At 47.5% G+C, this 13,118-nt stretch overlaps 1 protein-coding gene across 8 annotated transcripts in view; it reads right to left on the bottom strand.

Annotated features, from left to right (window-relative positions):
* Positions 1-12,910, bottom strand: part of SYTL2 (synaptotagmin like 2) — a 65,504-nt gene extending 52,594 nt beyond the window's left edge. For all 8 annotated transcript variants that reach the window (XM_028128502.2, XM_028128503.2, XM_008153633.3 and 5 more), the window contains exons 1-2: positions 12,436-12,910; positions 1,561-1,712 (exon numbers count right to left, since the gene is read on the bottom strand). In XM_028128502.2, coding sequence (XP_027984303.2) covers positions 1,561-1,712; positions 12,436-12,536 — 253 coding nt within the window. In that variant the 5' untranslated portion in view covers positions 12,537-12,910. The remainder of the gene's footprint in view (positions 1-1,560; positions 1,713-12,435) is intronic.
* Between the last annotated feature and the right edge of the window lie 208 nt (positions 12,911-13,118).

Genomic DNA, 13,118 nt, shown 5'->3' with positions numbered 1-13,118 from the left:
CTCTGGGTGAATCTGACCTGAATTGGGGCCAAGACCGAATATGCATGGCCACGGGACACCGAAGACAGGGAGTCGACAGGGAGTCCTCGTGGGAACAGAAGCACCATCATTACCAAGCACTTAATGAATTTACAGTGTGCTTGACTCGAGGCAGGGCTCTGGGGTACAAAGGGGAACAATCGCTTTTAGTCTAGGATGCCCCCTCCACTACCTACCTTTCCCCCCAGTCTCTATACACCTGAATTCCACATAATCCTTAACACCCAGCTCAGATGCCAGCACCCCACAAAACCTCTTGTGCTCCCTTTTCAGGAATAACCTCTTTTGCCTCTGACACCCAGGGCACCTCTCAGCTAATTAGCACCAACGGAGTGATGAAGTTCTTTGCATGTGTTATCCTATGAGGAGGGAGTGACTTTCCAAGTTCGCAGATTTAGAAATTGAGGATCACAGAGTTCAAGAAACTTACCTAAGGCCACATAACCAGTAAGTGCCAGTAATACTTCCATCAGTGTTAAGAAGATGAAGTCATATAAAGGCTCCCAGTTTCCAAATATACTCACATTCCAGGGCCTCTTTATGTTAAAAATCTAGTTTTTTCAACTGCAAAATGGAGTCCACAGGACAACCTGTGCTCCTCAGGATTTCTGAAGGTCCTGATTGTTTTGAAAATCAAGAGGCCTGTGAGCAATGCACGGCACATACTAAGCAGGCAGCCCTTACCTGCAAGGAGTGTGGCTCTTTCTTTCAGACAGACTGAGAGCCCAGCTCTGCCATTTGCCAGCTATCTGCCCTTGGGCATATAAAACTTTACATACTCCTATATAGAATGGGGATGATAATGCCTACCTTACAAGATTGCTGCTACAATTAGAAAAAAAGAGAGAGTAGATGCCTGTCATATATTAGATGCTCAAACAGTGATAGTTATTTTCCTTATTGAGTACAGGCTAGGATAGATGTAGGCAGGGGCTGTTCTCAGGGATAAAGATTTACACCCACCAGCCCAGAGTTAGAGAGTAGGCACCAGGGAAATATGTAATGAACTCAACAGGATGCTAAAGAAGCTCTCAAAATACTGTCCTTAGAGTTCCTTAAATAATGCATTTGGTTGATTAAAGAAGTATCAGAGGTCAAGGTCATTGAACAGGGAGGCTAATCTCTTACTGTAGGCTCTCATGGTATTCAGGTTCTGAATCTTCAGAGTTAAAAAAGAAGAAGAAGAAGAAGAAGAAGAAGAAGAAGAAGAAGAAGAAGAAGAAGAAGAAGAGGAGGTGGTAGATACTTATAAATCTCGGTTGTCTATGCTACTCCTCCTCACCATGGCATCTGAAGAACTCCCTTTTTCCTTTGACAGCACCCTGAGTCACTCTGCCCCACCCTCACCCATCCAAATGCAGGGCAAGAACATTTTGAGCTCGAGGGCCATGCATTATGAAAAGTGTACGATTACATGATGTTCCTCAGCAGATTTTAGTAACGATTCTGACACTTCCCATCTCCCACCTCCTCCTTCCCAAACAAACGCTGGCTCTACATGTACTAGCCACGTCAGCTCACCTGCTACCTGGAGCCTCTTCTTCCTCATGGATGCTCTGATGATATCTGTGCCATGGATTTTGTCTCTGTGCCTCTTGGCCTTGGCTTCATAAAACCATTGGCCACTCATATTCTTCAGCTGCTGGTCATCCTTAACTTTTTCAGGCAAATGTCTACAAAAGGAGAAGAGCTTTATTTTGCTGGCAACCCACAGTAAATAAATGAGTTCACTGAGACACTGCATGAAGCAATTTGCAAACGTACAGTCAAAATGAGCTCTCGATGTCTTAGAAGATTCCACAAATCTCCCGGATGACTAACATATGCATGTGTTATCCTATGAGGAGAGAAGTCAGAGAAGCCAGGGCCAAATTTTTTAAAAATTCAAAGATTTAATCCACGATCCCCAGAGGATGCCTGAAATTTCTCAAGGGCAGATCCACTTTTTGGCCACAGTCTTCTGTGTCCACTGTTCAAATGCAAATAACCCAGGGGGGTGGGGGGTGGGGGGAATGATATATTAAGCTTCCCTAAGCCTTGGTATCCTTATCTGTCAAAGGGGGTTAATAATAGTAAACCACCTCAGGGGGTTGCTATGAAGATTAAATTAGTTTATGCATATCAGCCACCCTCTGCACATGCCTGGCACCTAATAAACACTCAATGACTAACTGGTGGGATAGCTGTCGGCTTATCAGTCCTTTCCATTTCAGTGAAATGAGTTTATCAGAGATTTTCCTGGAAGCTTGTGGGGGACAACGCATGGTGTCTCCGGTTAGGGAAATGAATGCTGAAAAGGCCGACTGGAGAATCAAGAAAGATCAAATTTATGGGGCCGGGAGTGGAGAGTGGACGCGGAGGCACAGGCAAATTCCTTTTATGCAAATACTGCTTTGAAGGTTCCACAATCATTCATGCTTACTGAAAAGCTAAAACCTAAAGAACAAACCAAGAACGGTCCTCCTGAAACGTCCCTAATTTACACTGGCTGGAAAAATTATGTTCTGCTTCACAAGTCTTTCTGTATCTCTCTATCCACCTCAATAAAATGAGAATCACAGAAATCTATATTTTCTTATTCATAGAGATGCACTTAGAATCAAGTGGAATAAAAGCCTTAAGGAGACTTTGAACTCTAGGAAGATAATGTGCTCCATAAATCCAAGAAGGTTTTATGCTTATTATCCAAGATAATATGCATACTTCCTCAAGTAGCAAATCTAAGTTTTAGCCAGAGAGTGTGTACAGTGGCCACACCACCCTGGTGGCAGGGCTGCGCATGAGGGCTGCACACAGGCATACCTGGGCGTGGGAGAAACAGGAGGGGCAGTTGCCCTGGGTCTAGCAAGGCCCTTCCCTCTCTCCCAAGTGTGCCTGGAGACTGCCTTCCCACCCAGAGTCCAACTCTCTCCTGGGACTTCCGCCCCTCTCCCAATTCCCTAGGAAGAAGTGAGCCCAGCCCAAAGAGGCCCAGACAGAACCCTTGGACACACACTGTCATGACAGCCGGTCCCCAAATCCTACAGGGACAGTGTCATCATTTTGTGGTTCTGCATCACCAGAGAGGTCATGGTTTTTATTAAATGTTTCTAATAGTTTCCCGTTGCCTAGGTTTTCAGCAGAGCAAACTACTCCCCTGGGCTGCTGATGGAGTTTTTGCCTTCTCCTCCCTAAAAGACCAACTTTGAATTCAAGTCCAGAAGAGAGAAGTCCTTCCAGCTTTCCCTATTAGAGAGTGAGCCCCCAGGGGCAGGGCCTGAACATCGTTGCTTGGTGTCTGAAAAGCAGTGGGTACTTATTCAGGGCTGTGGAGCGAAGGTATAGCATATGAGGCCCCCCTCCCTGACCACCTGGCTTCAGGCTGCCTTTTGAGATTCATTTTCCAGCACTTATCCCCATGCTCCCCCTTGCCAGCACACTGGACTTCTTACAGTTCCCCAAATTGCTCTTTCATGACCCCTGTAAACATCAGAAGCGGGAAGGTATGGCAGAAGGACTTGTGGGTTTTGGAGTCTCCCCAACATTAGGTTCAAATCCCAGCTCTGACTTTTTCTGCATGAGACTTCGGACAGGTTACTGAACCCGCTAAGTGTCATCTCCTTGTTTTGTAAAGTTAGGGGCAAATAAGATCTCTTCTGCAGGGCTTCGGGGATGAGTAAATTAGGCGTTTACCGGACAGTGCCTGGATCTTGGTAAGAGTCATTAAGTGCGAATTCTCTGTGGATGTCTTTCCTTCACTTCTCCGTGCAGCTCCCACACCGCCTCACCACAAAGCCTTCCTCGAGTCCCAAGGGCACAGTGCAGCTGGCCATTCTCCACGCTCCCACCGCACCTCCAGGACAGAACTCACCCCACTGCGTTCCAATGATCTATTTGCACATCTGTCTCATCCGCTACTCTGTCAACTCTGCAAACTCCTTGAAGGCGAGGCCCACATCCTAACCACCTTTGCAATGCCGGCACCTAGCACAGAGCCTGGCACAGAGATGACAGCCCAAGACTGTTTGTTGAGTGAATGAACTAATGAATAAATAAATGCTCGGCAGCCACCTCAGTCTGAGTCAGGCAAGAGATAGGAGAGATCCTGCCACTTCGGGGGGTGAGTGAACCGGACTCCATCACAGGGGCAGTGCCTTCTGCTGAGGAGGCAGGAGAGCTCACCTCTCAGCCACACAGGAAAACGCATAATGAACCATGGCATCAGTCATCATCTTTTTGAAAAAGACCACAAGCTCTCATAGCATAATAGCTCAATTTCTCCTCATGAGATTTATTCACCTATTTTTCTTGTTCAACTGAAATGCATTTTGTAGGGTTCTTTGTGTAATTCTTGATTTCTCCTGCCTAAATGATTATCTATAAGCCTCTTTCATGCTAAGCTTTCAGGACACAAGGGGAATCAGGCTTACTGAAACACATGGCCCCAGAAAAGCTGGTAGCCACTAGAGTAAGGAATTAAGGTTGTGTTTTTGGCTCATTTCTTTTGTTGTTGTTGTTTTAAAAAATATTTTTATTGTTTTTTACAGGGAGAGAGAGAAAGAAACATCAATGTAAAACATCCATCGGCTGCCTCCTGGGCATGTACCCTGCCTGGGAATTGAACCGGCAACCCCTCGGAGGACAATGCCCAGCCAACTGAGTCACACTGGCCAGAGCATGGCTCATTTTTTTTAAAGTGGCAAAAGAACAGCAAATTCTTGATGCATTGGCTGGGTAGCTCAGTTGGTAAGAGTATCATCCCAATACACCAAGATTGTGGGTTCAATCCCGAGTCAGGGCACATACAAGAATCAACCAATGAATGCTTAAATAAGTGGAACAACAAATCAATGTTTCTCTCTCTCACCCTTCCTACCCCCCTCTCCAACTCTGAAAAAAAAATGAGTAAGAAATTCTATCAAATTCAGTAAGTGCTATTTATGTATATCTTAACATGATAAACTGCTAGGTTTAATCAATTTCTTTTTCTATCTCAGTCATTTGAAATATTTTATAGATGAATTCATATGTGTGACATCAAAGCCCAAGTCTTATAATGATGTAGATTTTAAAAAACCAAACACCCACTACCTAGGTGATGCTGCTAAAATCTTCTCTACCGGCCCACACTGATGTCTCATTTTTCCTGAAGTCTAACCAACCAAATTAGCATTTGATTCTCTAATTGTTATACCATTTAGTTGAAGTAGAAAAGGGGTAAGTTTCCTGGACTCACTTTTTATATGTTATCATCCTCTCCCCACATGCATGTTGTGCTTAGTGAGGCGCTGCGGATAGAAAAGATGCTAATACTCACCCAGGGGCTGGTGGGCAGATGTGAAGGAGGAGACAAGCTCTCAGAGCAGAGAGAGCACCGTGCTGCTTTCCTCCAGGCAGAACGTGGGTCCTCCCCACACTCCTTCAGCTAATACATAGGAAGCATGTTTTGTACTGGGCCCCATGCTTGGCACTTTACATGCATCATCTCATTGAATCCTTACAATCTCACCATGATGTACAAAGACTTTAGTCAACTGCCAAAGACAGCCATCTTGCCTCCTCTGTATGTTAAAGGCCATATCTGTTTGCCTGTTCATTCACTCATTCATGAATCCCCTGTCATATACCAGGCCTATGGTTGGAATTATGCATTCAAAAAATCAATCGACTGCCCTAACTGCAATGTCAGCTCCTGTGGTGCAGAGAGTGTGGGCACTTTCCGAGGAAAGCCAGGAGAGCCGCGAAGCCCTCCAGCCTGGCCTCAACACCTTCCCATGAGCCTTCCTTCCCCCTTTTCCTCCTCTAATTACAAAGCACACCCCAGCCTCCAGCTATCCATTATGATTAGGCAAAGGCAGGGGTCCTCAAACTTTTTAAACAGGGGCCCAGCTCACTGTCCCTCAGACCGTTGGAGGGCCGGACTATAGTTTAAAAAAAAACTATGAACAAATTCCTATGCACACTGCACATATCTTATTTTGAAGTAAAAAAACGAAACGGCAAAAACACCCGCATGTGGCCCGCGGGCCGTAGTTTGAGGACACCTGGGCAAAGGCCTAGCATCAGAGGCAGGACCTGATTGATATTATCTAGTCAACTGGGTAATAAGAATCAGCAGGCTGGCCAGAGAGGCTGACCGGTCCATTTTCCAGCATTCAGATATGTGACTTCAAAGTACTCTCAGATATTTATTTTTAATGTGAGAGCTGGGAGGGACTTCAGATCGTGACAAATGGGCCCACTTTATAGATAAAACAATTGAGGCCCCCAAAAGTTAAGAGCTTTGCCCAAAGTCACACCGCCCTGGGCCAGCTTGCCTCCTGGCCAATGAATGTTCTTTCCACCACCCCAGCCTGCCTCCGGGAGCCAAACATGATTTTGGCTTCTAACATGGCTATCATGCTTCACTCTTTCTACAGAGGAATTCAACATTTGATAGAGAATCTGAAAACCAACACACGTGAAAATGAAATGCACTGCAAAGGATCCTTATCAGGGCAAGTGAGCGGCAACGCGTGTCCCTTGCGTCACAGACACATGGCAGATCCCCACAGTGTGCTGAGACACAGCACAGCGTGGGGGAAGCACAGGCGTTGTTGTTTGATAGCGAGGCTTCACTCTCACAGGGCCCTCAGCCTCTCCCACCTGACTTCCTCACTGCCGCGCGGGTTCAGCTACACTGTTATGCGGGCGAAAGGGGAAAATGCATGGGAAGCTCTGTGTACAACCTAGTTCCTTAACAAATGTTGGTTCCTTTCCTCTTCGCTTTGACAGAAAACACCACCAGAGGTCCTGGGAAGCAATGGCAACTGCCTTCATTTCAAAGAAACTAGGTCTTAAGGATGCAGCTGAGAATCATAAGATGTGGTTGCGGTTGAGATGGTATCGGCTACGAGAACGCCCATCACCATAGATGTGGTTGTGTGTGCACGGGGTGGAGGACGGGGTGCTGGGGGTGCACAGACGCAGACGGGCAATGATTTCCTGCTGGCAGCGTGACGCAAAGCCCAGGAAACACCACCTCTGGAGTGTGTCATTTTCAAACCATAAAAGACTAAAATTACACATGTGTATATGATGGTACCTCTTAAAAAGTAAGATGGGGGAGGGGTGGGGAAGAGAGAGAAAGAATCCATGCTGATGTCTGCCTCACTGCTGGCCTGTGAAATGTCTCCAGCCGGTCCTTAGGGAAGCAAGCTGGGCAGAGATGCATCTCTTCTATCCGCAGCTCCTCACTGTGGCCACCCGTGCTGGTCACTGGGCTCAGCACGTGTGGCCACAGGGGGAGGGGCAGCATGAAAGACAGTTGTGGTGGCAACACTGACCTGAACTGTCATCCTTGAACTGTACCCCAGAGAGCCACAGTGGAGATTCCCTTGGGTTCCAGTCCATGTTCTACCATTAACAGTTGAGTGATTTGGGAACTGGACATTTCCCCTGTCTGGCACTCATTCTTCTCATCCACGAAATCAGGATGGGAAGTAACATGTAGACTAAATCATCTCCGATGAGCTTGCATACCAACTATTCAAAGCGCTGGCTATCTCAGGCATGGCAAGCCTATTTCAGTTTGAAAGCCAAACCTCATCTACGACCATACGGAAAAGGATTCTGAGGCAGAGTCTGGTTTTAACGAGGACATGCATTAGTGATGTCCTCATGGCTATAGGAGGATTTTACTCCAAAGCCTATAACAAGTTAGCATCGGAAGAACTGTCTCAGTGTTAGAGGCAGGTTTGACTTTTTAATGTTTTACTTAAGCTAATATTGTAATTACATAATTTAATTTCTAAAGCCATATATCAATTAGAATGACTGGGGCGTTATAAAATCATGCGTAGGGAAACAAGGTTGAGATTTTAACTTTGCAATTGACAATCCATTGAATATATAAAGGCCATTACATGGTAAATTCCTTGAGGACTGAAACCATGTTCCAATCATTCTAGAATTATCTTCATATCATTGTGCAGAGCAGTTCCCCATACTTAAGAGGTACTCACTTAAATTTCACTGCATTAAATAATTGAGAGTTTTTAGGAATAATTTCCCCCTAAGGAATCAGACTACTAACCAGAGACTTCTGTCCTTTTTCAGAGGTAAGGGGGAATGGTGAAAGGAAATTAAAACATACTCATCACCTATTATGAGCTAAGAAGATTAAGAATTATTTTACTTAATCCTGGCTTTAATCCTTTAACTTTGGTACTATGGTCATTCCCAGTCTCTGAGTTGAGGCCCAGAGAAGTCAAATAATTTGCCCAATAAACCATAGTTGATTAGTGGTGAGAATAGTCAGTTCTGACTCCAAAGTCCATGTAGGTAAGTTCTTTCCTTGTGTCATGATGAAACCCTTACTGTTCTTCTGAAAGAATAGTAGCAATGAACAGTATGGGGCAGAGGGAACAGCACTGGACTAAAATCTATTCTTATTATGGCTTTGGCACTGACTAGCTGTGTGACCCTGGGCAAATCACTTCCCCTCTCTGGGCTTTACCTTCTTTATCTATGAAGTGACTGATAAGGACCAAAAAAATCTCCTTTCCAGAACTGTCAAGCTGTAACTCTGATGGAAGAGTCAAAAACAAACAGCTGGTGGATGGTGAGGGGGCTGGAAAACAAAAGCTTATTGAGTAGCATTTTCAGAAACTTGACACTTAGCCCTGGCCGGGTGGCTCAGTTGGTTAGAGCATCATCCCATACATCAAAAGGTTGTGGGTTCAATTTCCAGTCAGGGCACATACCTAGGTTGTGGGTTCCATCCTGGTCAGGGCATGTACTACGGGAGGCAAGTAATTGATGTTTCTCTCTCACATTGATGTCTCTCTCTCTCTCTCTCTCTCTCTCTTCCTCTTTATCTAAAAATCAATTTTAAAAAACCACACAAACCAGAGACCTAGTTCTGGTTCCGCCAGTCAAGGTGCAAAACAACCTCAGAACCATCCTCACAAGTCCCTTCAGTCACAAAGGAAAGAGGGGATCAGAACATGATTCCTCTTGTGTGGAGCAGGCCATCGGTTGGGCCTCTTTCAGTGCCCACAGGCTATGGGCTTGTGCCCACCTGCACAGCATCACTCCTCCCCAGGCCTAGAGTCCTGGACCTGCCCATGGCCTAGTCGACATGGACCTGACCAAAAAGTCCCCCAGAATGGTGGTGGTAGACAGGGCTTGGCTCACACCAGGTTCCAAGCCTTCTTCCTATCAGTTTTCAAAAGCAAAAATCAAGGGCAGCACCAGTAGCAGCTGCTGGGGCACCGTCAGAAACAGCGGACGGAAGGAGGGTCTGCAAACCCACTGTTACAAAGGGCTCAGTATTTCTCCCTCAGCCATAGACTGGCTGGTGCCAGAGGCTCCACACTCATGCCCCTTACAAGGCCTGGGCAGAACTCTGCATTGTTGAGGATATTTCCATCAACTACTGCAGGTGCCCAAGAAACACCTCCACTCCACACACACAGAATCACAGATCTACATGAAGACTCAGCAGGCTGGAATTCCAGGAGCCAAGAAAATACAGAAGGTGGGGGGGAACAAATCTCTCTTGCAAGGTGGCTGGGTAGATAGAGGAGGCAGAATTGCAGACCACACCTAACACCGTGGGAGTGGAAGGAATTGAAGGAACTTGCAGCAATCCAATATTCACAAGCCAGGCTTCCTGAAGTAGGAGGAAGACCTGCAGCTTTCTCCATCTTGTCTTCTGAGAGGCTAACAGAATTCCCACTTGCTAGTATGCTTTAAGAATCAACTAATATTTTCTCTGTGCTGCCCCCTCCCCTTACTTCTAAAATAAAATGACAAACAAAATAGATCCAGAGACATGGAAGCATGCAACAGGCTAATGATTCTCAGAGGGAAGGGGGTGGGGTTGGGAAGAGATTCACCAAAGAACTTATATGCATACTAGAGGCCCAGTGCATGAATTCGTGCATGAGTGGGGTCCAGCTGGCCTCGCCCCTGACTGGGGTCCGATGAGGGCCAGGCTGGCTGGGGGGAGGGGCTGTGATCGATTGGCCAGTGGGCCCTGCCCCTGATTGGGGTGGGGGGGCTGATTGGGGGCATGGCCAGCCATGGGGAGGGGCTGTGAGCGGTAGGCTGGCTGGCCCCACCCACAATTGGTGGGGGAGGCGATCAGGGGTGGAGCTGGCGGGGGGGGAGGGGCTGCGGGCTGATCAAGGTGGTGGAGGCTGATTGGGGATGGAGGCCGGCCATGAGAAGGGGCTGTGGGCGGTGAGCCAGCCGGCCCCGCCCCCAAATGGGGTTTGGGGGCTGATTGGGGCCAGCGGCCTAGGGGCAGGGCCAAGGGTGGTTGGCCAGCCCTGTCCCTGATCAGAGTGGAGGGGGCAGAGCTGACTGAGGGGAGGGGCCATGGGCCGATCAAGGTGGGGACCCATCAGGGGCAGGGCTGGCTGGGAGGAGGGGCTGCAGGAGGTTGGCTGGCTGGCCCTGTCCCCTATTGGGGTGGGGGGGGGGTGATCAGGGACGTGGCTGGCTAGGGGGAGGGGCTGTGGGCCGATCGAGGTGGTGGGGGCCTATCAGGGGCGGGGCCAGCCAGGGGGAAGGATCTGGGGGGTTGGCCAGCCACCCTGCCCTTGATCGGGGTGGGAGAGGCTGATCAGGGGCGGAGCCAGCTGGGGGGAGGGGCCCCCCATCAGACCAATATGCTGGCTGCAGTGGGTGTCATAGTGACTGGTCATTCAGGTCATTGGCTTTTTATATATATAGATGTGCATAACCCATAGACACAGACAATAGTGTGATGAAGGCCTGGGGGAGAGGAGCCAAGGTGAAGGAGGTCAATGGGGGTGAAAAAAAGGGACATGTGTAATACTTCCAACAATAAAGATAAAATTTTTAAAAAGAATAATAAAATAAAATAAAAGGGGTTTAACAGTCCCACCTAGCCACAACTCAGGTTGCTGTAACATGAGGATAACATTCATGAAAGAACTTTATGAACAGTGAATGGGTACCACATTAATGCTACCAAGAGGCTCTGATGGCTGATCAGTGTACTAGTAAACCTCCTGCCCCTTCTGGGGAAACAGCTCAAGCTTCCCGCTGAAAATGGGGAGCAGTGGCCCATCCAGAGGACTGGGGGGAGGAGCATGACAAAGAACGAACCCCATTCTCATGATCTCCACTACCTTACAGCCACCTCCTGTCACCATCACAGTTCAGTGTGCTACCTCACACCAAGACACCACCCCCCTTTTCCGTGGCCAGGCCCCGGGATGGCCCGTCTGCTATTGCTTTCTCAGGACGAGGAGGTGGAGTTAGTGAATGGGTACCTGAAGACCAGGATTTGATTCTCACTTCAGACACCTATGGACTGTATGAGTGAGGGCAAGTCACCTGACTTGTCTCAAAGTCAATTTCCTCACACATCAGAGTGGGTGAAATTATAGCCTCCCACATCCCCAACTGCAAAAGAGTGCTGTGAGCTCAGAAGAAAGAATGAGCATGCAAGCCCTTTGCAATTCGTTAGGCACTGTCTATATGTGAATTAGTGGTAGTGGCCATAGTCAGACACTCTGGAGTGCCTAAGTGACTTCAGCATGTTCACTGATAGAGCATCACATCAGTTAGGGTCAGAATATGGGAAATGATGTGACTGAATCCATCATTCACGATCCTTGTGGGCCAGCAAATAAGAACACGGCTTAAGCTCCTTTGGGAGAACCACTGGGCCGGGGATCCTGCAGTCAATACTAACCCATGTTCGGGAAGCCTTTCGCTGCCTCCAAAGCCCAAGATGACAGGCAAGGGTGGCAGGGCCTGGGCTCGAGCCTGCTCCCTCCACCACGTGGGCGAGTGAAAGTGGCAGAAATGTTGACGTGGACCCTTTGGGCTCCTCCCAACAAGGACAGTGTGTCACAGCGGCCACTCCTCCTTGTGGGACACAAATGAAAAACTGGCTCCCGCAGGGCCCATTCTAATGGCTCTCGAAACCAACTTGAACTTTTCTGAAAGTATGCAGGAATGCGAGCTACTTCTCAATTTCTTTTCTTTTAAAAATTGTACAAATTTCAAATATTTCTAGTTTGGCTTATAATTCAGTTTTAAAAAGTGTATTCCACACACACAAAAAAAGAGATATGAACATACCCATACCCATGTATGTGGATGTAGATGTATGTGTTGGATTTATTTTAGTTTTAATTCAGTGTTTAAAAAGTTCAAGGAATTTAGTTCGGTTTTGAATCAAGACTCTCTTTCTGGCAGGAGTCCTGTGGGATAAATTAAGAGATAGCAAGGAGGAAAAAGTTCCATGCAGGAAGTAAACCTAAAATTGGAACCCATAAATTCAGGCTCCAAGTCAGAACTACCACTTATGGTTGAGGGGGAAAAAAACAAAGTGTCTCATCTTAGGAACTGGCCCTCCATCCCCCTCCCGGGAGGACCTCTGGGGCCCGTTACCTGACTCTCTCATCTTCAACCCTCTTCAGGGCAGCATCCCGCTGCAGGACCTTCATGATGGTCTCCTGCTCCTCCTCTGTCAGGAAGCTTAAGTCGATCATTTTGAAAGGCGTGTGCAAAAATAATAGTTACAAATCCAGCTTAAGATTCTCCAGGCTAAACAACTCTGACCGGAGCCCGGATGATTAAAAGATGCAAAAGCAAAATGCAATGATATCTTGCTCAGTTCTGCAGCAAACGTCCTGTTTTGGCTCAGCAAAAGTTTTAGGTGGCCGATTGCAAAACCCTGAGTGCCCCTTCCAGGGAGGCAGGAGTGGCCTGTGGGGCGACGTGGAGAAGAGGCTCTCAGAAGGAAGCTGCATTCCTTGCCTGGCAGGTCACTGGGTCCTACAGCAGCATTTCCACTCACGCCCCTTCTCTGGACCAGTCAATTCTCCTGCAGTCCTCGTCACCAGCTCGAGAGTGTCCACAGCATCTGAGCACCACCTATCTGGGGAATCAGGAGACAGGAAATATCAGTGTGAGGTCATTCCTATAAGCGTTGCTCTTTACTACAAGATTTCAAACATGCCTGGGGGTGTGAGATGGTCTCTGAGATCAGGGAAACCAGTTCTGCTGGCTTCCCAAGCAAATGGCAAATGGGTCATGAAACACACTTCTACTCAATACCGGACCACCTCCCC

The sequence above is a fragment of the Eptesicus fuscus genome, chromosome 13 (genome assembly GCF_027574615.1).
Source record: "Eptesicus fuscus isolate TK198812 chromosome 13, DD_ASM_mEF_20220401, whole genome shotgun sequence".
Taxonomy (NCBI): domain Eukaryota; kingdom Metazoa; phylum Chordata; class Mammalia; order Chiroptera; family Vespertilionidae; genus Eptesicus; species Eptesicus fuscus.
This window is presented reverse-complemented; position numbering and strand designations above follow the sequence as displayed.